This window comes from Paralichthys olivaceus, chromosome 20 (assembly GCF_024713975.1).
Source record: "Paralichthys olivaceus isolate ysfri-2021 chromosome 20, ASM2471397v2, whole genome shotgun sequence".
Lineage (NCBI taxonomy): Eukaryota > Metazoa > Chordata > Actinopteri > Pleuronectiformes > Paralichthyidae > Paralichthys > Paralichthys olivaceus.
The window spans coordinates 18292143-18316640 of record NC_091112.1 but is presented as its reverse complement, the minus strand read 5'-3'; the positions used below and the strand labels follow the sequence as shown (position 1 = coordinate 18316640).

At 41.2% G+C, this 24498-nt stretch overlaps 1 protein-coding gene across 1 annotated transcript in view; it reads right to left on the bottom strand.

Annotated features, from left to right (window-relative positions):
- The window catches only part of LOC109631885 (ubiquitin-conjugating enzyme E2 E2), a 56824-nt gene that overhangs the window by 27569 nt on the left and 4757 nt on the right, over nucleotides 1-24498 (bottom strand). Inside the window, exon 4 of the mRNA XM_020090919.2 lies at nucleotides 20113-20163. Within this exon, the coding sequence (XP_019946478.1) occupies nucleotides 20113-20163 (51 nt within the window). The remainder of the gene's footprint in view (nucleotides 1-20112; nucleotides 20164-24498) is intronic.

The window sequence follows — 24498 nt, the reverse complement described above, 5'->3', positions numbered from 1 at the left end:
TGCCCTTTACCACATTTAGCTTCTCTTGATAGAATAATATGTTGAGACGTTTCTCAAATTTCCTGTTTCCACTTGAAAATGCACAAAAAAACAATTTGAGGGAAAACTCAAGAATTTAGCAAACTAATGTCAGAAGCCCTTAAATTATGTTTAAAAAATATGATGTAATGTAATTTCCTGCAGTAATATATAAATATATATATGGTCAAGTGTATATGTTTTTCCACATCATACAAAGTCAGTCTAATGATATTTTTTTACAAAGGCTCCGACTAGTCTGGAGTAGGTTTTAGCTTGTACTGTTTGGGCTAAAACACACACAACTATAAAACGCAACAATAATCCACTACATTTTTAAGATTGGGTTTTGCACACTTCTGTCCACTGGTTGTCTACTCCATCAGTCCTTGCGGAAACTTTACTTTTACGTTTAAAACTTTACATTTACGTTACGTTTTTACTCAGGGGCTGGCAGAAGAAACTCCAGAGAGAGTCTGGAGGTTCTCACTCTGATCTTTTGCGTTCTCACATAGAGCCCCAGTGCATGTCTGACAGCAGCTTTATTAATGGCAGTCATCACAGTGTTGTAAGTTCGAAATGATTTGATCAGTCATGTCCTGGTTTTTCCCTTTATTATCATCTATTAATATCAATATTATTTCCGTATACTTTTATACATAATGAACTAGGATAGAAAAAGTTCATTACCTGGTAGTGAACATGGTATATCGCCTTCTCACTGCAGGGGATTTGTCACCTGAATGAAATCCAAAGTCAGAGCAGGAAGATGATCCTCTGTGTGTGTGTGGTGGCTGCTTAGGCCAGGAAGTCAGCCCGACTCTCTAAGCCCCCTGCCAAAACAGTAATGGAATCTCACCGTAGCGTCACTCTGTGTCAGAGCTATTTGTCCTGTTGCCAAGATTTCACTGTTTCCCTACATATCAGCCCTCGGGTATGAGCTAACCCAGCACCCCTGCAGAGGGAGAGTCACTCATCCTCATAGCACTGCTGACACTCTGGGAAAAGAAAGAGGAAACCACACAGCAGTAATTTAAACTGATCTATAAGCTCTCTTTAAGACAGCATTAATGCTTTTTCCCCTTTGTTGAACAGCCTTGAAAATAAAATGGGAGACAACCCCCATTGAGGGCTGAGGCTTGAAGGTGATAGCTGTTGAAAGCGGACCGCAAAAGGGCACATTAAGAATTCAACAGCGAGCGCAGCAACATCAGCTGGAAAACCAACTGAGGCATGCATGGAGACAATTAACCAGAGATTTACTGTGCAGAGGATGATCCTGCGAGGTTCGGGAAATTTGCCACTTCCCCCTGTGGCCTCCTACGAAACACCCTCTCTGATTAATGGCAGCTTGGGGCCTTGCCAGTGCAGTGACTGGCATCAGAACGGGAAAGCGAGGAGCGTGAATGGCTCCCACAGGCTCCATATCGCTGCATCTGGCATGCAGGTGACCTACAGTCTGCAGCATCTACGGCTCGAATCTCCAACTGTCTTTGCAATGAGCTGTTAATTAATCTTATCAAGGGCGGACGTGTGTGTGGCGAGGACAGTAGAGATGTCGGAGTGAATTGAAATACTCTATGGTGGCTGGTGATATGAGCTACAGATACCTTTCAGACAGGCAGTGGAGAGGGATCAGAGCTGCCTGAGAGGCAAAGAGAAGGGGTGATTTGGAACATAAAGTGATGAAAAAAAAAAATCATCATTCCCACGCTTGCCGTCTGCTGACTGAAACACTTTATGTTTGGATTTAAAGGCGGTTGTGAAGTGTATGCTACAGTGGAGTGTGTGGGTGCAGCCTGGCTCTCACTGCAGTATTGATTCAGCAACACTGCAGTTTAGTGAAGCACTGGCTGGATTTGAGAAATGGAAAATAAACAAGAGAAACCCAAGTGGGATCTGTGGGAGCACCATGGGAGCAGCCCAACAGACCCAGAATCAGTTAAAGAAAACAGATTTATGGTGAGAGTCCAAAGCCTTCCCACAGCTGAAGACTTTTAAGAAATGGCTCGCTTTGTCTTTTAACTCATGGTAAATGCTTCACAGTGGAAATCAATGTTGGCAACCTTCTTAGATTCATTCACTATAAGGTGTTTTCCATCTTCTGATCGAAAACAAGCATTAAATAAGTAACACTTAGACTTTAAACTCAACTCTTAAATGTGATAAGAAGGAAAAATGGATTAATGCAATGTTTTGACTTTTTATTTTTGGTTCATGTCCCATCCACCAACATGGAGGAGACAGGGTTAATGACTTCAGCCTGCCACTGGGGGGCGATCAAGATGTTTTGGCTTTACTTTTGGGAAGCTTTGTGTCGTGGTCTATGGTTAAAAAGCATTTTATGAATGAAAAAAACATTTCTTCTGTGGCTCATCTCTTCTGGGACGTAATTGGCGTGATCTTGGTTCAGGCTTTGAGAGACTACAAAGTTTCAACAGTTATAAACTAGTGGTGGGAGTCTGAAACTGTTATTTATCTGACAGACACTACTGAATTATGGGAAGTGTAAGATGTGCCCGATTTGGAGATTGAACCATGTTACACCTAATTTACATCTGTTTAAGCCCTATGAGACAAATTGTCAATTTCTGTGACTATGGGCTATATTACAAATACATTTGATTGATTATTCCCCATTAAGACTGGATGCAACACACACATGCGTCTCCCTTTAGAGAAGACATTTTATATGATGCTGTCATTTTTAAAACAGTGCATCACTTGCATGCATTATGGGAAATGTATTTTATTCTGCTGCCTTGGCCTGTTCATTTCTGCATTCAAACAAATGCTGATGACCTTAACAAGGGGAGCGACATTGATGTGCAGCAGCCTTAAAAGATTCAGGCTACAACACGTTAAAAAAAAGTTCTCCATTGAGTGTTTTAGTATTGTTTCAGAATAATAGTAATATAAAACACATATGAATGAAGCTGGTTGCTTAGCTGCAGAAAATACTATGAACGAGGAAAAGCAATGGTCTCAAACACAGAGCCAGGGCTCGGGGTGAGAGACATATTTGAGGACAGGGAGGAGGATGCCAGTGAGTAAAGTCAGTATCACCACAAGCCAGAGGTCATGGTCAGATCCATGAATTGTTGTCTGAGTAATCAACAAAAATGTTGAAATAAAAAAAAAATCTTAAACCCGCCCTCTGATCCGGATCCACACAAGAGTTATATGGTTTCTTGACTAATATGCATCCTTCCACCAAGTTTGGTGATAATCCGTCCTGTGGTTTTTGCATAATCTTGCTTTCAAATAAACACACATATAAACATACAAACAAACAGACGGGGGGTAATAAACAAATGTGAATAATTATGGAGGTCAGAGTACATGGGGCATGTGAATTAAGTCAATATAAAGAATCTACTTATATTAAACCTGATACATTTAGTGCAACTAGAAGCTGAAAAGCAGTGATGCGTTTGTTTGCAAGGCATCAATAACTAAGTTTCAGTAAGTACAAGGAAAAGAGGAACACACCAGTCAGCGACACTACAGGCTGTGCCATGTTTCTGCCAGGCTTTCCTGAGGCTTCACACTTCTGCAGCCGTATCAGCCTCAGGTATGCATGACAACTGTTGTCAGAGCAGCGTGGCTTCACCTTATCTCCCCTCTCTCACAACTGGTTGGTTGCGATTTAAGCCGTAACAACGCGAGCAGATAAAGAGACACACGGCGGACTGTTCCTGTCTGTCCACTGCTGGTTTTATCTCTGCGATGACAAGGGGACTGCGGCTGTTAACCAGGCAGCTCACACACAACTCAGCTGCTCCTCTAAAGAGAACAAGAGCTGATGTAAAAAGTGCTCACATTAAAGTTTCCTCTCTATGCATCCTTTCTTCTCTTGCCTCTCTTTCATCACTATTTCAGGTTCTCTCTCCATCAGGTAAACAAAGACTCAATTCCATGATTTAATATGGGTTAGTTATTTTTGAGGGACAGTTCATTCATCTCTAAATGTATTTAATTTATTTTATTTAATGCACTACATTTACAGTTTGGCAAATCTGCACTGCAGTCAGGGTGAGTGCGATAACAAAGAAATTATTTTTGATTAGAAGAAAACACATGTTATTTACTTAGAGAGATCTGAAGTTTGATTTTCTGTGTTATCAAAGTAGATGTATGGACTTAATGGGCCTAAGTGTGTGTGTTTATGAGGTGTGAGTGTGTGTGTATGAGAAGAACCAGAGAAGGAGTACAAGTGTTTTTCAGTTGGGTTCATAAGATCAAATAACCTACACTATGGGTGAACTCATTGCTGAGCATTGTATAAACCAGTGTGGGTTTTTGTAAGCTGATACTGATACTTGATATATGAATCATTTAACTTGAGCATTAAACACAGCAGAGCACTTCAAACAGCTGCACTCAGTCTGAGTTTTATTATTTCAGTGGATACAAGCATGTGAAACCACAGTTACAACAACCTAAGGAACTACAGCTGCCCTATTATAACCCAGACTGATAAAAGAAGAGAAGAGGATTCATATCAAAGAAAGGCTACCTGACAATTCAACGAGAAGACGCGTTGAAATGTCTCGATTATTAGATGCATCGCGATGCAGACATGGATGCCTCTCCATCGATGCAGAGACAGAACATAATTCATGTTTTCCGCTATGTTCATTATTTTAGCGATCTCCCGCCGCTGCATAATTATATCCACTGCTGCTTTAAGACTCATTAAAGGTCGGGTCGTCCTGTCTCTGTTAGACTCTGCCTCCTCCTCACTCCTCCTCTGACCTGCGCTCACTTTACACTTTAACAATAAACACCATCTCTGATCACAAGTTACAGGACTGATGTTTACGGTGTGTCTGTTTTATTCGCTCTAGAGTTTATGAGACACATGTAATGTGACGCACACAGTCAGGACATCAGGGTTAAAGTGAGCAGAACAATCCGGAGTCATGATCCGGCATCATCGATTAATAACTAAATACATGTGGTTATCGGTTTGTGTGTGAAGAGGGACAGAGACAAGCGGACACGCGCACACACTCCTGCAGCAGATTTTGACCTAACGCTGTGTTTTAACTTCATTGTTGCAGAAGAAGCGACGCCCTGTTTATCCGGGAACGTAAATATGCATTCATGAGGTTTTTATAAAGATCAGTTCTAGGTGTGAGTGATAAGGAAACATCAGAGGTGTAATGCAGAGTATGCGCCTCAGTGCAGTGGCGCTGCTAAGGGGGGCCAGGTGGGGCCAGGCGGGGCCAGGCGGGGCCACCTTGATTGTAAAGGCTATAATCAGAATTTGTCCTTTTAAGCATTAGGTGCTTTGACTGAATGTCAAATCAGTGTAGAGAACACTGAGCACTGTCATAGACTTACTGTTATAGTCTGCTTTTTAATTTGAAAACCTTATTTTGTAAATTATGGAACAATTGTAATAACAGTCTATTATACTTTTTAAAGCACTTTCTAAATAAAAACAGTACATGTTTGCCTGAGTAACTGCTGGATGTATCAGTCCTCATGGGTAATGCTCAGGAACTGAAAGTGCGATCCAACATGAAAAAAGTTTCCTGAGGCACACGAGAGGAAGTGGTACATTAACTGTGTGTGTGAATTGTGTGTGTGTGTGTGTGTGTGTGTGTGTGGATAGAGAGGATGTGTAACTGCCTTTATGGCTTTCTGTCAGGACTGAGCAGCTCTGAAGGAGGATACTGCAGTCCTTCAGCTACAGACCAGGATAGCATATTTAATGAGAGGCTAATCATTCATCCAACACAGAGACATGATGTGCATCGCTGATATACACACTGATGACCTCATTCACACACACCACACCGCATACACACACACCACATACACACACACACACACACACCCACCACTGCGGAGACAGGCTTAGTCAGCTGTAGCTAACTGCAGACAAGAGAAGGGATTAAATGAATAAGGAAGGAAGAGCAGAAGCAGACGAGGGGAAAATAGCAGTAGAATAGCAGCAACATGATCGGAATAAAGGAGATTTACACCAAAGTCCTTTAGGCAAGTCTTGCCACTTGGCAGCCATCTTGGCAATGCAGATATTTTGGGCTAACAAGATGAGGTTTCTAGCTTACTGAATGCGGATAGGGGGGAGAGAGCTAATACTGTACTTTCACTGGTCAGGACAGAAACCCTGCATTTATAGCATCATCAAATCTGATAAATGACGCTTTAAAATTGTGGTGACTTTGCCTCAAAATAACAGGTTTTACATCTACTGCGCACATGCAGGGTTTCATGGCACCAATGTTATCCACGGCTCAGCCCAGAGCACCGTGATCCCCCCAGTGTCTGAACAACAAATATCCCCCGATGAAAAAGATATCAAGAGTCATCTTAATGACTCTGCTTTTGAATTTTTCTTTCGGGATTAGAATGCATTAATTATGTTCTTAAGCTTCTTGATTAACAGAGTGATTAATCAAGAATTGTTTGATCAATACAATGACAGTGCGTAAGTCGTTTAAATCCCAACTTCCTTTAAACCAAAGGATGAGTATGGGTGTATTACAGATCATAATGTGATAAGGGATATTTGCAAATCCTCATAATTTAAGAGCTGGACTAAAAAAATGTTATGACATTGTTAAGCAATTGTCAAAATAGCTGTGGGTTGATTTTTTTGTTGATCTAATGGTAAAAAAAATGTAAAGATTTTATTTCACTAATGAATATCATCGTAAAATATTTTATGGGACAAATCTGACAGAGGCAGAGAACATAAGCATTGGTGTTACGACAATCATCAGAGGGCCCATGTTTAATAAACGAGGAGACTGTTTAAACTATCGAGTAACTATATTGATGACAGCGGTTGAGCTCAGGAGGTTATTGATCGATCACATCGAGCGTTCATCAGAGGACCGGCCTTTGCATGCAAAGTAAAGTACAAGCAGCGGATCGTTCCTGACTCTAGGACTCTTCCCTCTGATTCAAATTGAGTTTGAAACGATAATGGTCATGTAGTTTGAGAGCTGTGGGGTAAATAGTTCCACATGTTGATACAGCAAACAGAGAAAGACACACTGCATGTCCATATTCCAGTTCAACACTGACGCACATCGAAGGGTGCTCTGAGAGTGCCAAGGCCTCGCCTCGACAAAGCAGTGTTTCCCATTAATTACAGATGGCATATTCTAATTTGTCCCACCACACTTTCATCATAAACCAAAAAAAAAAGGAGATCTCAAACTTGGTGCTTTATATGTTTCTGCATTGTATAGCTGTGTGCAGAGCTATTAGCTGCATGCTTGCACACATCATCCATAAAGTTGTTATCGTTCACGCGAACAGTCACACCTCATGAATTCAGCTGCTTTTGTGCACGTACCTGTGAGTGGCATTCAAAGCAGTTCTCTCACTCATGCAAGAACTTGTCTTTCACTCTTTAGTCTGTGTACCTGTCACTCTTAATCTGGAGCTTGTGAGATGTTTTTAATTAATTCTGTGGAAAAAGGCTGCAGAGAAAGTTTACCTGGATCTGCCAATTTATTTTCATCTGCCCCCAAATATAATGAGTTCTTCCCTGACCCATAATGCATTATTCTACCCTGGTAATCCATCTAGTAGATTTTGCTTAATCATGCTAATTATTAGACAGAGAGACAAACAAAACAAAAACCTAACGGCATAACTAATACTACCAAAGCTTAGGCATTATAATATAACAAAATTAAAAGTTATATTCCCTGTGATAGATTATAGATTGAATAGATTACAGTTTGATGGAATAATTAGAGCACAGGTTTTAACTTCACCTGACCAGAACAGTAATGGCTCTACATGATCTGGTGATACAGAACTCAGAAACACTGCCTGTTATGGATCTGTATCAGAAAGAGTTCATTCATTTCTATATTGAAACTGATGATTGACACATTCTAACTTTCAACTCTGAGATACAAGTTGAAACATTACATCAGCTGGTCACAAACACACAAACACATAAGCACAGACCTTTCTGACTCAGCAGCATGACATGGTTACCTGACAAGAATCAAAAAATAGATCAAATACAAATGAAAGTGTGTGTGTGGAAAGTAGAAAAGAAAGACTCCCTTAACTGTGAGGACTACAGAAAATGATTTGTCTCTGTGTTACAGACATCACTGTGCACGATTCTGCACTGATCTGGCAGTTCGGCACCGTGTTCAGATCTTTTACAGGAGAACAAATTGGCCCTAAGCAGCCACTTCCTGTAGTAAATGTTCCATTAGACCGACAACCACACAACCCCTGCTGGAGTCACTGGAATGACTCAGACAGCTGCAGTTAAGGCTCCTTCACGTTCAAACAGTGACAGCTGCATTCCATATATCCAGAAGTTTTTAGTAAAATGAAATGCTCAGTACTACAAAAACCATTTCTTGGCCGAGATACAGGTCATGAGATTCAAGGCTGTTTGCTGACTCCACCTTATTTCACTTGCTGTCCCAGTTACATCGTCCCAACGACTGATAATGACTTTCTAACGGTTTAGACCCCAAACCGTCGCCTCTGTGATACATGGCTATCTGAGCTAAGCATGGCACACACAGCACCAGTGATCACTCATAGTGAAACTACAGTTTGGTCTGTGTTTTGGTGGCCAGACAACACTGCAGGGAATGGTTCCAAAACTTGATAATTGGTTTTGTTAAGCAAGTTGGAAAAACGCCCTCATTTCAACTTTTTTTCTTTCTTCTATTTTCTCAAAGGTAAAGCAGGTGATATAAAACACATTGAGATCATTTTATATAAGCCAGTTAAAATGACAAATTAAAAGCAATTTATATTAGCTGCAATTCATTTAACAATTACACTGAACCACTTAACTGTTGTATTGGTCTGGTATCTGCAGCTTCACACAGTATTTGTGAGGAGAGAGAAATAACACTCCGTCAGCAACACCTCTCTACAACCATGAGCGACTGTGTGATGATGGACTGTGTGCTTTTGTTGCTCAGTAAAAGAAACGGCGACTCCTCTCCTGAGAAATGATCCATCTCCTCGAGTCTTTTCTGGCGTTTGGAGCGGGTAGATGGAGCAAAATAAGTGGTGCAAAGAAATAGGAGGCTACACCAGTTATTTGTATGGGTGACTATCTATTGCAGCAGCCTTTCAAATGTTCTGCTGCTGATCTCATTTTCAGGTTGCAGCAACGAATTGGAAACATTAATTAATGTGCTGTTCAACGCAGCTTCAATTATTTAGAACTTGAGTCAGCAGGATCCATTGAAAGCACCAGATTCCATTAACATTTTTATAATTAAGTGAGGAGAGACATAATAAGTGAGACACAAGGTATCTCAATTTAAGGGCTGCGTCCTTCAGAGAATGTATTTAAAGACTAATTCCATCACAGAGGTGCGACCAGGCTGTCCCATTTTGAATGCTCCTTCCAAGGCCCCAATGGGTGGATCCTTCTCTGCCCAATCTATCCCAAGATTCATTGTGCTTTGAGGACAAACTGTTCTTCAATGAGGTAATGGCACCGACAAACAACAAGCCGACGCTTTGAGTATCAGGCTTCAACTCAAGCGAACAGCTCCCCTGTTAGAAAACCAAGGGGCATTAAAACTTTCTCGTCGTGTCTAACTGCTGCTCTGTTGCCAGGCAACAGCAATAAGGGTGGGACAAGCTGGTGATGCCTTTCTTGGAAATCCTCTGTAGACCAGACCGTCTCATTTCAGTTCGGCCTTTGCCGTCTACGAGGCTCACAAAGGAGGTGGCCCCTGAATTGGGACACTGTGACAGACTGTGATACATTTGGGATGATGTGATGGGGCTGATCTGGATGATGTTGGATAGAAGTGAAAAGAAGAAGCTGGAAGCTAACTAAATAACTAACTGATACACTGCAAAAAATTGGTAGCACCTGATCTGAATAAGATTTGAAAAGATTTGGACTAAATAAACAGACCTGACATATATACTATGTTATCAAACCCTGATTTACTGAGAAAGTAAACTCGAGTTGAGCAAGTGACAAAGTGGTAGCTTTTTGAAAAATGATTACTTCACAAATCTCATCAGCTGCACAACTAAACAGCAATAATAACATCATGAGCTGGTGTAAATGAGCCTGTGAAAGTACAACAGAATACTCGACTGTGTTTATTAAAGCTTCAGAGCAGAACGGACTGTTTTTTCCTTTAGGGCCTATTGACTTGATACACAAATTATCTTGGAGAGTCTGTACTACACTGTCGGGGCCATAAGTATTGCCTACACCTGACCTATTTGTGTTAAGTCATGTGAAAACTATTCTGCTCCTCCCACTCCTCCTCCTCTTCCTCCTCTGTTCGGTTTCAGTCTTTCCACCAGATGTTGGAACCTGGCCGCAGGGATTTGCTCCCATTCAGCCACTGGAGCATTAGTCAGACCCAACACTGATGTTGGGTGAAGAGACCTGGCTCGCAGCCGGTGTTCCAGTTTATCCAAAAGGCAGAGGATGGGAGGGGGGGGGTGAGGTCAGGGCTCTGTGCAGACCAGTTAAATTCCTCCGCACCAGACACCAAAAAAATCATTCTGTGAAACATTGGGGGAGACGAGGGCTATGGTTGATCTTACTAAAAAGTTATTTCTACTTGTTAACTTAACATAATACCTTGAATGTGGCTTTCGATGTCATCTATAATGACAACGCCCTTTAGTCGTGGGAATTGCTCAATTAAATTGGTAGAAACCAGTTGGTTTTTCCACACACCTCTTACGTAACTTCACACATGGTACCAAGATTACAACAGCGACTGCGTTTGCCATATTGAAAAGAACTGAAATACTACTATGTGCAGAGTAATATCTATAATGTTAACTTAACTCTACAATAATTGTCTCAGAGCATGCTGGGAGGCTCCGCCACATCAATACACTATGGTGCCAATGCTGGATGTTCAATCAATAAAATCTTGTTTGTATGGCTCATATTAAAAATATTGGTGCAACATCCTCTGCCCTTAACCTTAAACAAAAGTGAGGAATGTGTGTCGCTGAGCTCTCATTCTCTTGAGTTAATTTAACTGGATAGTGAGACATAAGTAAGGACACTAATGTAAGCATAGGTATTAACTTTTACAGTGTGTGTAAGTGCCCACATACTTTTGACCTCATTGTTTAATTTGTAGAAGCCCGTTAGTTTATAAGAAATTACATGAATAAGTTATCACAGATATTTTATTGAGTAAAATGGAAATTGGTCGTCAGTGAAATATAATTTTCTTTGACGGTACAGCCATTGAGTGAAGTGTGCGGTTTCAAAGGAATCAGTAACGCCTCCAACAGTAACACTTCATTACACAGTGGAGGGGGACAGGCAGGTTGAGCGTCCTTGAAGGCCACACAGAGGAGTTAACCTTGAGCTGAAATAAGGAAGGCACTTCTGACAGCATGGCAGCAAGACATGTTTCTGCTTTTCTGAGTCTGACCTGTGCATCATGAGCTGATAAAGATCAGTGGCAATGAAGCAGAGAAACACAGAGATCTCATTTCATCATGTCACAATGCATTGTTATCATGACACAGCCTGCTGTCATTATTATGATCCACCCTCATCACCGGGGGAACCACAGGCTCTGCACTGTACCGCAAACAGTGCCACAGCTCACGTTGCATCTCACTCAATGCACGCCGGTTGAATTTCAACGTTTTAAACATATTTCATTTGCTGTTGTGATCACACATCATTTCCTTTCTCTCGCTGCTCGTGTGAACACGAGGCGACTTTCAGTGTGAGCGGTGAGTTGCTGGCGGAACAGCAGGTGTGCCCGCCGAACGGCTGTTTCACTGCAGGATGTTTCCTAATAACAAACCAGCCTTCCTCCCTTTTATCTGACGAGACAAAACTACGGTAGCATGCTGGGATGCTGCTGCAGTGTTGGACCAGACCCCTTCACACACAAGGGATGGGTCCAAAGACAAGAAGCTGTGGCTCTGTCAAGTATCTAACCAAGCAGCTCTTGTGTGTGTGTTTGAGGTGTATAGATGCATTTTCTTTCAAAAGTGTCTACACACTTCCATGTAGCTTCGGGTTTGTTGATTTAATCATTAAATGTTGGAAGCAAATTGGGTAAAAAAACTAAAGGCTCAGTAAGACTATAGGTGTGAATCTTCACCAGCCTCACATTCGATTACCATTCACCTGTCAACCATTTAAAGCATCTCAATGCGTAACATCATCCATTTTCTATATTACTGCACATGACACATTTTCCCTCAATTACTACAATCAGTCTGAGCTTTAAAAAGTATGTAAAAGATATGTAACTGTGCTGTTATTTACAAAACATCTCTGTTGACATAGTACATTTGTATGAGAAAGTGATGTTTGGTTACAGCTCCATATTAATTATTATTTATTTAACATTTATTTAACCAGGAAAAGTCCAGTTAAGATTAAAAATCTCTTTTCCAAAGGATTCCCGGCCCCGGCAGAGCATATTAGCTTGCAAATACAAATGCAAGAATATGTTTAATGGGTAGTAAATCATTTTTGATATGATACAAATTTGGAGTTTGGCTATGAAGCCTAATTGATTTTTGTTAATTTATTACAACTTAAGGTAATATATTTGAAGATTGCAACTCAGATTTGTTTTACATTTGTTCAATAATTCTCAAGTTAAACTCAAATCTGGGTGCACTTGAATGTTTCGGTTTATAAATGAGCATGGATTCCTTATTTATGTGTCAGGACATGACAGCTGTCCTCTTCAATATCTCCACATGATTCAGGTGCTGCAGGAAGCGTCTGATTTACTGTTTCTTCATCATGGTTTGTGTTGACTTTGTTTGGAACAGAGATAACTAACCTATTCTATCATATCAGGGGAAAAAAGGGATTTGTGCTGAATTCTAAGCTGAATGCAATGCATCCTGGGAAGATGCTAACAAGCTAACTATGTTACTAAATATCTTAAATACGTAACCTTGGTAAACAATCTAGACATTTTATCAATTTAAACTTGATCAGACAAACACCAGGTAACCTTTGACATTTACAGTGGGACACTGTTCATAATGTTGTTGGCTTTTGGTTTTATCATCTGTGTAGTAAAGGCAGGAAAAGAGCTGACAGACAGCATATAGCTCTGTAGGCAATAACATCCTCTACTAATTTTCCCCCTGTCAATCACTGAGAGACTACTGTGGGCAAAGTGCGAGGACTGTAATTCATACTGCACATTTAACTGACATCTTTAAATGTCGTCTTGTGGCAGTGTTAAGACACTCGAAACCCTCCGATACAGGACTCCTGCTTATGACTTTGATGTATTACTGTCCTCACAGCTGTAACAGCTGCTCAGAGACGGATGGTTCACACCAAACACACAGTTCTGAGAGAGACGTATGAGACGAGTCACTGGTAAGAACACAGTGTGCCTCCACAGCTCAGATGAAAAACCTTTTCCCTGACACACTGACACAACATGCAGTGCATTCACATGTGCATATGTGACTCTTGTTTCAATGTTAATATTAAACACCACCTATAAAGGTGACAATTAGTGATTGAATTTTATTCCACAAAGCAGTTTGCATATTATTTGCATATTGCATATGCTTTGGATAATCATCCTCCTCAACACCAGAGAAAGGTTACGACTGACAACATAATGCAAATGTGGTTTCATGGCTCGCTTAAGTGTGATTTAAGTGATTGCTTATGTAATGGCTGCAGCAGAGTGAAATCAAACTTAGCTACTTTTTTTTGCATCATTTCACATTCGTGCTGATTTGATGTGCCTGTTGCTTCTTCATGTTGCATGCTTGCATTAACATCGCTGGGGTCACCGGTCGATCACAGAATATAATGCTGTGCTTTGTTTCTTGCATGAATGGCTGGATGAACCTGTGAGGGGGCCCTGTGGCTGATACTTGCCGTTGGACCCCCTGTGATTGTGCCCAAAACAGTTAAAAGTGCTAGTGTATATGTACGTTTTGTCTGCAGGTGGGGTGGTGGTGGTTGCTTGCCAACAATTGTTGCATTTACAACACAGAAGGTTATAGTACGTCCTCTGAGCAGTGCCGCTACTTTGGGGCAAAGCGGGTGCTACAGTGACTCACTTCGGTAAAGTGATGAGAGGGGACGACTGCAGGGGCTAGGTGGTTAGCATGCTACCTTCAGTAGAAACCAAAAAGCAATAGAACTTGAGGCAAAACAAGAATTAACATTGGCAATGTTTTCGTGAGTAAAGGAGTAGATGCTGAGCTTGATGCTGATAAAATAAATGCTGTTTGCAGTGTGAAGTACCTCAATACATAGTTTTGAAATTGTATACTAATGTTTAATTTCAAAACTATGTATTTATTTTTCATGATTTCATGTGAAAAGCTAAAATGTCTGTTAGACAAGACCAGACTGAAGAATTAACTTGGACTCCACTAAATGTTTTTCAAACCTTTTATAAACCAAATGACAGAAAACAATTGCATGACTTTTAATGAACATAATCATTAGCTGCAGCCCTATTTCATTATGTCTAATTGTATTCAAATCTTACTCTAATCTAATGTTATGCTCATCTCTAAAGCAGCATTGGAATCATTTTGCTTCACTTACAAAGGAACCCTTTCATACAACTAAACAGTCATGGAACACCCTGGGATAAATTAGTTATTTTAAAAACCAAACTACAAAACTAAGAACTAAATGATCAAATCAATTAATTCTGCTTCTGGTTTTTTATGAAGCTGTCAATGCAGATCCCGCACTAAATGAGTGACATTGTTATATAAAGATGAAGGACATTATGGCTCCTAAAAGTGAAGCCAAACATCTTGATCACTCCCTGCTGACTGGCTGCAGTATAAGATCATGAACGCCGCCCCCTCGCTGTTAGTAGATTGGAAATTGCCAGAGCTTGAAAGAGTCAAAGGACACTATCCATCCATCAGTTCTAACACTTATCCATTAAGGGGCACGGGGGTGGAGCCAATCCCAGTTGATATTGGGCTAGAGGGAGGGTAAACCTAGGTCAGAACAAGTCAAAGTATATACCAAATGATTATTTTTTGCCATCTTAGGTCATTTTTCTCCAACTGATGTATGTTTAAGTGTTTATTTTCTGATAAATGTAGTTTTAATCAATTATTTGATGCTATAAAAAGGTGAACTGTCCCCTCTGATGACTGGCAGCTGAGACCAATCTGTGATTAGGTCAAGTGCAAGGACTCAATGTCCACCTCCAAGATCACTACTGTGCAAACTCATGCTCTATTGCAAGCTGACACCACCCATATCCTGGATACTTTGGTTTCACATTTGTGCAGACGGAGGAAGTGGAGACCTATCACCCATCTTTATATACAGTCATTGACTCATGTTATTCAGTATAAGAGCAGTGTCAGCTGAATAGGTTTGATCCTGTGTGATCCCATAGTAATACTGCTGAGCGTATTTCTTTGTTTTCAGCTTTGGATAATGGCATGAAATTAAGTACAGATTAGTTTACTCCAGCTCATTGCTAATCACCTGTTTGTTGTCATATGATGGATAGAAATGTAGAATCACGCTGGCATCAGCATCTGCCTCCTCCCAGCACTTGAATTCAGATGACAATGAAAGTTGGGTTTGAGTCGATCCTATCTACAGACTGATAGTCACGGATCAATATACTTTTCCCTCATTCAATCCCATTCTGCTGCCTTACTATTTTCAGTCATTAGATGATACAGATATTCACTGGGAAATTATTCCCCTGGAACACACACAGTCTTACTGGGATTAAGGAGAGAGAGGGAAAGCAAGCGAGCCTGACTGATAGTGAGAGAGAGAGAGACAGAGAGAGAGGCCCATTCTCCTCTTGGAATCCACACATTGTTTTCCCCTTAGTCGATGGGGAATTCTTATCAAAATGCTGCCAGGACTATCATGAAAGGATATGGTAATTATGGAAAAGGCGCTCACGCACACACACACACACACAGGAAGACCACCAAGCAATGGGCTAATATAATGTGTCTGGTGTGGGGGCTATTTCCATACCCTGCCAGAGTGCTTGTCACATTCAATTAATTACTCTCTGGCAGTGTGACAAAGATGATTAAAAAGAATGATGAAAAATATTCCCTCATATGGCTCCAACAAAAATTCCACTAAGTCTGTTTAAAGTGAAGCCAAAGGAAAACAAGGCATGCAGTCTCAGTAAAAGTTAAAGGTGTTTTCTTTTTCTTTCACTCTGGAGGGATTACAGTACCATTCACGCTACTGAGCTACTGAGGAAGGGAATGTACGAAATGAGCCAAAGAGGATGTTTGCTGGAGCCGCTGTGATCATGAGCTGTGCTTCGTTCTGGCGGGAGAAAATAAAAAGCCTGTGGGGTAATGAGCTGCATCACAGCGTCCGTTCATAACCCCTCACATCTGATGTCTTTCGGCGAACGCAGCCTATTTAACACTGTCAGATCAATTAGTAGGTGAAGAAAGGGCTGGGGAGATGTGGAGCCTTTTGTTCAAACAGACACTGTGTGTGAGGAGGTACAGTACCGTTAAAGGGAATTCATCTCAACAGCAGGGTTTTTTTAAGATGCACAATATCCAATTGTGCTTCGCTTTTCGCACAAAAGAACAGGCTGAATTGGAATTGTTGTGGTGTAACGTGTAGACTAAATCAAACACCGGGGATGTGACAGCCTTGTGGGGGAATTGGGAGCTGTTAAAGAGTAGGGCAAATACCCCAAGGGGCATATGAATGCTGGAATCTACATTTCAAGCAGCACCAGGCCTCCGGTGGCTTAGATGTCTGACTCCCCCTGAAAAATGCTCCAACGGCTTGAGCCTAATTTTTCACTTATGACTGAGGATTCCCGACTGCAGCCGAGCTCAATCCATTCGTCACGAGGACTCCTTTTCAGTGCAGACATTCTTCAAGGAAGAACACAAATATGTCATTTTCTATACAAGTGTCTGCCCGTGAAATTTCTTTTTCCCCCTCTGCTGTTTGGTCCTTTTGTGGGGAAACATAATGGCTTGCTTCAGCAGTTTTAGCATCATGTTTGAGATTAGAGGGACGACAAACAGCCGACAGGTGCTGGAGAGATCACTCCGACTCTGACACATAGTCCCTTCAGAAAAATAGTGGCTGTTTAATTACTCTTCAGGCAGCTATGGCAGATGAATGGTTTTATTGTGAAAGGTTTTGATATAAAATCAAAAGGTTAAATGGCTTTTTTATGCTCGCCAAAATGCTAAACCAGCAAGTGCAGACCATTTGTCAAGAATTACAACAGATGGAAATGATGAACAGATGGATTTTGGATTAATCAAATCAAACAATGGAGATTTATTGTTAGATTTTGATGAATGTTGAATGTAGAGATCTTCAAGTAAACCAGATATCAGGGCAAATATCAAGTCACCTCAATTTTTTGGGTCCGTCCATTATTTCAACTCAGGTTATGGGGGGATACAGAGTGCCTGTCCAATACTGGTGCTTTCCTTTTCTGACAAATTGAAAGTCTGGACACCTCACTGCATGGAATGCACCTTGATATTAGGCCAAAAATGACCGAGGCAATAACTTGAAGGACGGTTTGTTATCAGATTATCAGTGTTTCCAAGGAGGCTGCATGAGATTCCATTTCCCCTGCATACTGATCACTTCACAGCATCCATAGAGAAACCGAACGCTCACGTTTAAACCCAAACAAATGTTGGTGTAGATCTTTTTGTGGTTGTTCAGGCTTGTGTCCATTTACTGTGTGTGCATTTCTTTCATGGGTCCATCTTCAGTTTGTGTAAAACATTGATTAGTTGGAATTAATAGTTGTAATCTGCTGGATGTGCTGGATTCGTCCCAACTGACCTTGGTCATCCTAATTAAATGCAGTTCCCCTGTTCTACCGTCTTCATCTGCAGCAGTGAGGTCGTTTTAATGTGTTAATCATCACCTCCTACATGTGCTTTGCAATTACTGCAAATTTCAAAGTGAAGGCAATGGTAAGCCTTTGCAAAGGAAGTGATTATTCTGGTTTTCTGTACAGAAATGTTCCACATTTTTCATTATTCAGGTCTTTTGAAACACAGTATGGAGAAAGTAATGTTTGATCTCATCTGCAATTAGGTTGTCACCGTTAAATATTCACAATGGAAAATCATTCCAGGTATACATGATGTGATTTAGATGTATAATATCCAAAAATACATGGTGACTAGTGAAGATGTCACGATGGATCATCCAAAGCTGTCAGGCGGCAATTTTCAGAACTCCAGAAAATGTCCTTTCACATATAAAGAAGAGCAAGAGATTGTCGTGGTCAGATGTATTCACAACTAGAACAAAATATTCAGAGCGTTCACATGAGGGGTGGTACCTAAAGCGTGCAAGAGACTAAACATAATGTGGAAATGCAGCTGTGGAAACCACATATTTTGTGTATGGTATATCGACACTGGCGTCTGCCCTTATCAACAAATTTGTCTGTCTCCTATGCATGTGGCTCCTCTTTTTTTTCCTGAGATATCTGTATTCTTATTTCTTTCTTTCAGTTTTGCATCTGTTGCGTGGATCCTGGCTTCTCTCCAGGCCAGAAAGAGAACAATCCTAACAGCAGAGACATCAGTCACTGTCCCTGCCAAAGCTTCAAAAGCGGCTGAATGCGTGTTGAGCAGGCAATTGTGTAGGGACGGTCAAGCTCACCCTCATCACAGTCCCCTGCTCAAGAGACTACATTAGTGCACACAGAGAAGAATGCTCTCTCACTCGTGCACGTGATACAGTTCTGTAGGTTTGTATCACGTAGATGAGCATAGTGTTTATGTGCGTGTGATATCCAGACACTGATTAAATACCGTACCTTCTGCCTAAGCTATTCTATGTGGACACCCAGAGGACAATGAGCATCTGCATGCATCACCATTCATCAGAGCAGCTCAGTAAGATGTGTATATCACACGAAGAGACAGCCTGTGCATGGTGCATGTATTTGAGAGGTATCTGCTCTCGGGTCTGGGTATGGTACAAATATAACCAAGCTATTATAACAAAAAAATCTGTCTCAACAGTCTTGGACATCCATCAGTCCATTTTATGAACCACTTGTCCTTTGAGGGTCACAGGGAGAGCTGGAGCCGTACCAGCTAACATTGGCCAGGTATGGGGTACACCCTTTGACAGGTCGCTAGCGCATCTCAGGACCAACACACAGTCAGAAACAACCATTCACGCTCACATTCACACCTAAAGTGGTTTAGTACCCACAGGAAGCCTACGCATGTAGAGAGCATGCAAACTCAACACAAAAAGACCCCAGTCGAGAAATGGTAATCACCACCGTGCTGCCCCGGTCTAGAACAATAAAAATTTAAATGAGCAAAACCATAAAACGATGGTGGACAAAAGATGGATTCCAAAAACTTTGGCAGATTTTAAATTTGAGCTGTGAAGCACTGAGTTGAAGCATCAGGGTTGGTGTTGGAAGAGAAAAAAGCTGGATCAGTAAATCCCTGGATTGGGTAACTCTGTTTGGAGTGACTAAAAACCCAGCTGCTTTCATGAATTTTCTGAGTTTCCCTGCTTTCTCAGCCCTGCAGGAAATGTCTGAACTTTGGTAACTTACTGCTCGCTCCCTCCCCTCCTCCTCCTCCTCCCACTCCAACACTGCTCCCAAAAGTCGTCCATTTAAGGAGGATGGCAAACGGTGATTCAACAGAAAGCCCCACACAATGAATGCCATTACTAAAATCTTGACTGGCAGGAGGCACCCCTGCCTTTCACCACGCTCCGACTCGGCAGTAAAATAAAGCATGCAGACCAGTCAAGCCACAATGGAGTGCCTTTCCCACCCTCAGGGAGTGTGAGCTAACACAACACTGTTGCTACAGCGATCACAACAGCAAACACTGCCAATCAGGTCAATCGCACAGGTATTTATTTATTTTATTTTCTCACCCTTTTTTCATGTCTCAGACTGCTTACAGGGGCCATTCATTATGCTTCAGCCTGAGCACACAGAGGCGCAAACACAGCACAGTGATCTACCTGCGCCATTCATGTGACTCACTCAGCCGGCACAATCCATTCACACAGCTCACACACACGCACAAAAGTGCCTCGGGTGTCAGAGAGCACACAGCCTTTTTAAAAACATAGAATCAACAGGCCCCTACCTGCAATTTGGTGGTGGGTCCAAAGTTATCTCTGCTAGCTCCTTCTGGATCCTGAAACGAGATGAAGATCTGTGTTATAGTCACGAGTTCAAACAAACACACATGCCAAACAGTTGTATAAATCCTGACTGTAAAATCAATCTGCGAGTGTGCACACAGAATACCTCATTGATTTTCTAATGAGCTCCACAGCACTGTGACTGAACACAGGAATAAGTCCTGTCACACAAGATCAACACGGGGATGCACAGCCGAGTATTTGCCATTTTCTACCCCACGTGAGTATAAATTGATTTTGATGTCAAAAGGCCATGTCGGATAACGGAATCGTATCTGATATATCAGGGTAAATTAATTTTGCTGCAGATCACCATGCTGTCTCAGCCCTCATGTTATCAGGAAGATGTTGGCTGCTTTTCCACACTGAGCACATTAAAAAAAGGTTTGATGAATAGACCCGGGTTAAGAATTCATTACATTACTTTGCCAGTGATTTGCCTACAAGGATCCCGTAGCCAGGTGTTTTACTTCACAAGCAGCCGATCAGCTTTAGATGCTGCTGTCATCCTCCAGCACATTTCATGTAAAAGCTTGAATGTCGGGGTCTTGTTCACAGGTGAGGGGAAGAAATGGAGTGATGGCGACTGACGATGTGCAACTTTCCAGGTTCCTGAGCACTTCAGGGGCTGGTCGTCCACGTAGGTTAGCTAAAGAGAAACTGGGCAAACTGTCTACTGATGAAGATCACAATGTGTAATCTAGAGCTCAGAGTAGTTACTAAAAGAACCTTGGTATTAGATCAACTAGTGTTTCCCAGGAATTAACATTGAACATAAACTAGAAGGTCATTCAGTAGAGCTCATACCTACGCCAAGGCCGCAAAGTCCCCTTATGAAACCATCATGTCCTCACAGTCTCACAAGTCTGGACTCCAGAATCCAACTTGCCATGTTCGCAAGGACACAAGATCAAACACGGCATATTCTGTGCTGAGAAAGACCTTGAGAGATTTTCTATATTTTTCCATTTACCCCCCTCTTCTATTCCTTTGTGTCTTATTTTCACAGTTCCCTTCTATAAGTAAAAATGCTCAAGGATGCAATAATAACAAAGAAGGAAAAAGAGGAAATAATTGACTACTCTTATTGATCCTGCAGTCTGTTAACTCAACTGTTTGTTAGCTGGCTCATAAAAAATGATTTGCTATTGCGAGAGAGAGAGAAGAAATGACATGATATATTATTTCTGCATCGACGTGGCAATGAACGGTTGTGGGATAGTTATGTGATGCTTACTGACATTACACTAAACTCTTAATTTGTTGAAATGCTAATCACACTGGAGGAAAAAAAAATACACTAAGTGTGTCTGCAAGAAGAGTTTAAGTATCAAAGCAATGCAAACACAGTTATAGCATTAACATTAGAAGAACAAACTCACTCCATATTACAGAAAAATTTGCTTCAGATTTTTGGTTTCTCATTTTGAGATGCAGGTACTATAACATCTTAATTATCGTCTGTTTCCCTGCGAACCACAAGCATGCGGATGGAACCGTCCTTGTACAGATTGGCAGAGGATGGATACCAACACCACTTCATCTTGAACCAGGAGGTCACTCAGTAAAGCTTAACCCTCCACCAAGGCCCAAGAATCCCCCCCATGAAACCACATTTAAATCCCCTAGATCAAGATTTATTTGGATCTGCACCAACTTGCAAACACCAAAAACCAGGCCCTTAAATATGCGTATACGTATACAATGAATTCCACTACTACTACTACTGCAAATAAGCAAGCCAACCATTATGTTTTATGTTTCTCGTTTAGGGACAAAGCACATAAATTATAATAATTGGTTAGATGAGACAGAGATCATTATAACAGTAACCCCATGCTTTCTCATCTCTGCAGAGCTGGAAAATCATAACCTGGAGTAGTTATGGGTATCAGATCTGTTCCTGAGACACTAGAAAAATGGATGGACACAATTTCCCCTTGTCTAACACTGCAACTGTGTCGAGAGTAAAGGTTTCCAAGGGTATTCAGATATCCTACCAGCAGTTCTGACTGTGAATAATAACACATCAGCAGTTATAATCTGTAAATTAAAAATTATTCAACCACCCAAGCAGCAGAGTATAACACCTGCTTCATGGTTTTCTCACTAGGTATATAATATATGCCTACATAGTGTGTTTAATATATATGTTATCTTGTGAACAAAATGTGAGAGAGGTTTGTCTGTACCCATCTAATCTCTCTAAATTCCAGATAGCTCAGTGTGTTCGTAAGTGTATGTAAAAGATATCTCTAGAATAGATTGGCTTCACACTTGTTTTATTAAGTCCAGTGTGGAGCTTGGTGTGATTAATTTGTACATGCAATACTGTCAATATTAATACAATTTGAATAAACTGATGACCAGTGCTCTGTAGCAGTGGTGGTTGAACTTATTAACATAAGTGATGTTGCTGATCACAACAGAAGCATGTTGACAACAATGGGAGGGCATTCACGACAAAGGCAATCACACCTATTTCCCCAGTTCTGGGTTCTGTGTAGAGCGAGTGGAGCTTCACCATACTTTGACCAAACAGACTAAACAAGGTTTCTGTGGACTGAGTCCAGCAGCACGTCTTTATGGCTGTGGCTTTACTACTGCAGGTCACTGTTACAGCTTCACATAAAAAAAAGCTGTAACCAGCATCACCACAGGCCGAGCAAACCGGCAGGTTTATAACAGGCACTAAACTGCTTCAGGGAAATGTAAAAAGAAAACTGTAACAATAGAAAATCAGCTAAAGACATGAATGTGCAAATAGTCAATTACCACACTTCATGAGTGTCCATGGATTTTCCTTTTAACTCTCCTCTGTGTTGCTGTGACTGCACACGACTCACTCGGGGAAGAGGAGGGAAAAAAGACATATATTTGCAAAGAGCCTGTAATACAATCTCCACAGTTATGGAGTCATTCTCAGCATGAATGCTTGCTGTGTAATTTTATCTGCAATACTTCCTGAGGTGGCACATTTTGACAGCTGAAGCCAGAGACCTGTTAGTGAGAGTTCTGCAATGAATGAGGCCTTGGGAATCCAACAGGAAAAGCCCTGCTTATACTGTGGCTTCATCGTGCTCCTGCACGGACTCTTTAACCAAACACTTACATTTTCTGATGTTCCACAGCTCATTGCATTTGATAATCCCTCGAGACGCTGCATGCACTAAACTATTACATTCTGCATGCCTCAAAAAATAAGTCAATATCATCTGAGCATATCTTTTAGAATGGATAGCACAAGCTTTGGCTTGTGTGTAGCAGCGAGTGATATAAAACATGAACTAGAACAGAGAGCAGCTAAATAACAACTATGTCTGTCAACCCTCCTATAAAATGGCAACCCTGGAGCTCCTTATTCTTTTATATTGTAGCCATCTCTGGTGATAAGAAGTCGTCGCTGTCAGATGTGGCTGGAGGTTTAAGGGCAGGCATCATATCCTTTGTGCCAGAGGAGAAATACCGGGAGCCGAATGTTTACAAGAGCAAACACAGAGGCTTTCTCTAAAGTGGTCCTATAGGAGCCAGTGAGTTTGTGACATAAAAATAGTCATTGCAGAACTTAAGTATATAAATGTAGGCAGACAGTTGGGATTTAGTTTTACACCATAAAAATAAACTGTACAAATATTCCCATTATGGTGGGGAAAGAAGGGCATTTGTTTTTTACATAACCCATAAAGTCTTTATGCCTCAATTAATGCTTGTCATGTGGTAGAACAGGGTCTTGAACTCCTCCCGCTGAAATGATCCAATATAAGAATTGAGGGGGGTGAGGGGTGGGGGGATCCGTGTTCAACATTAACTCCTTTCACAAAGGTGTTGCAAACAGGGAAGGTCTGACTTCTAGCTGTCGTAATAACGGCAATATTGCAATACATTGCTATTGACGTGCCAGCCACAGGGGATGGCAAGCAGCCACCTCAACTGATGGTTTCAAGTTTCTTTTTTTCATGACGATAGCTCTTTCTTGTTTTACCACTTCAATGCCTGGGCACAGAATGTTAACACCCTCAGGTTGCTGCAGCCTGGAAACTGGGAGAGAACTCATCTCATGCTTTGATTCAAATTTCTGTAACAGATTTATGTAGACACTTCTGCAGCGCAATGTTTTTCTGTTAAAGTGAGCCTTTGTCTGCTATTATGGTCCTTTCAGAGGCTGGTGAAAGTCAATAAATCAGTGTCGCGTGTGCTTACTCCTGTACTATTTACAGTAAAGCCAACTTTAATTGTGCTCTGATTAATGAAAATACCTTTGTTGTAACAGTAAAGCTTATTTATACAGCATTAAAGTCTGAAGAAATGAAGAAATGCAGCTAATAGTG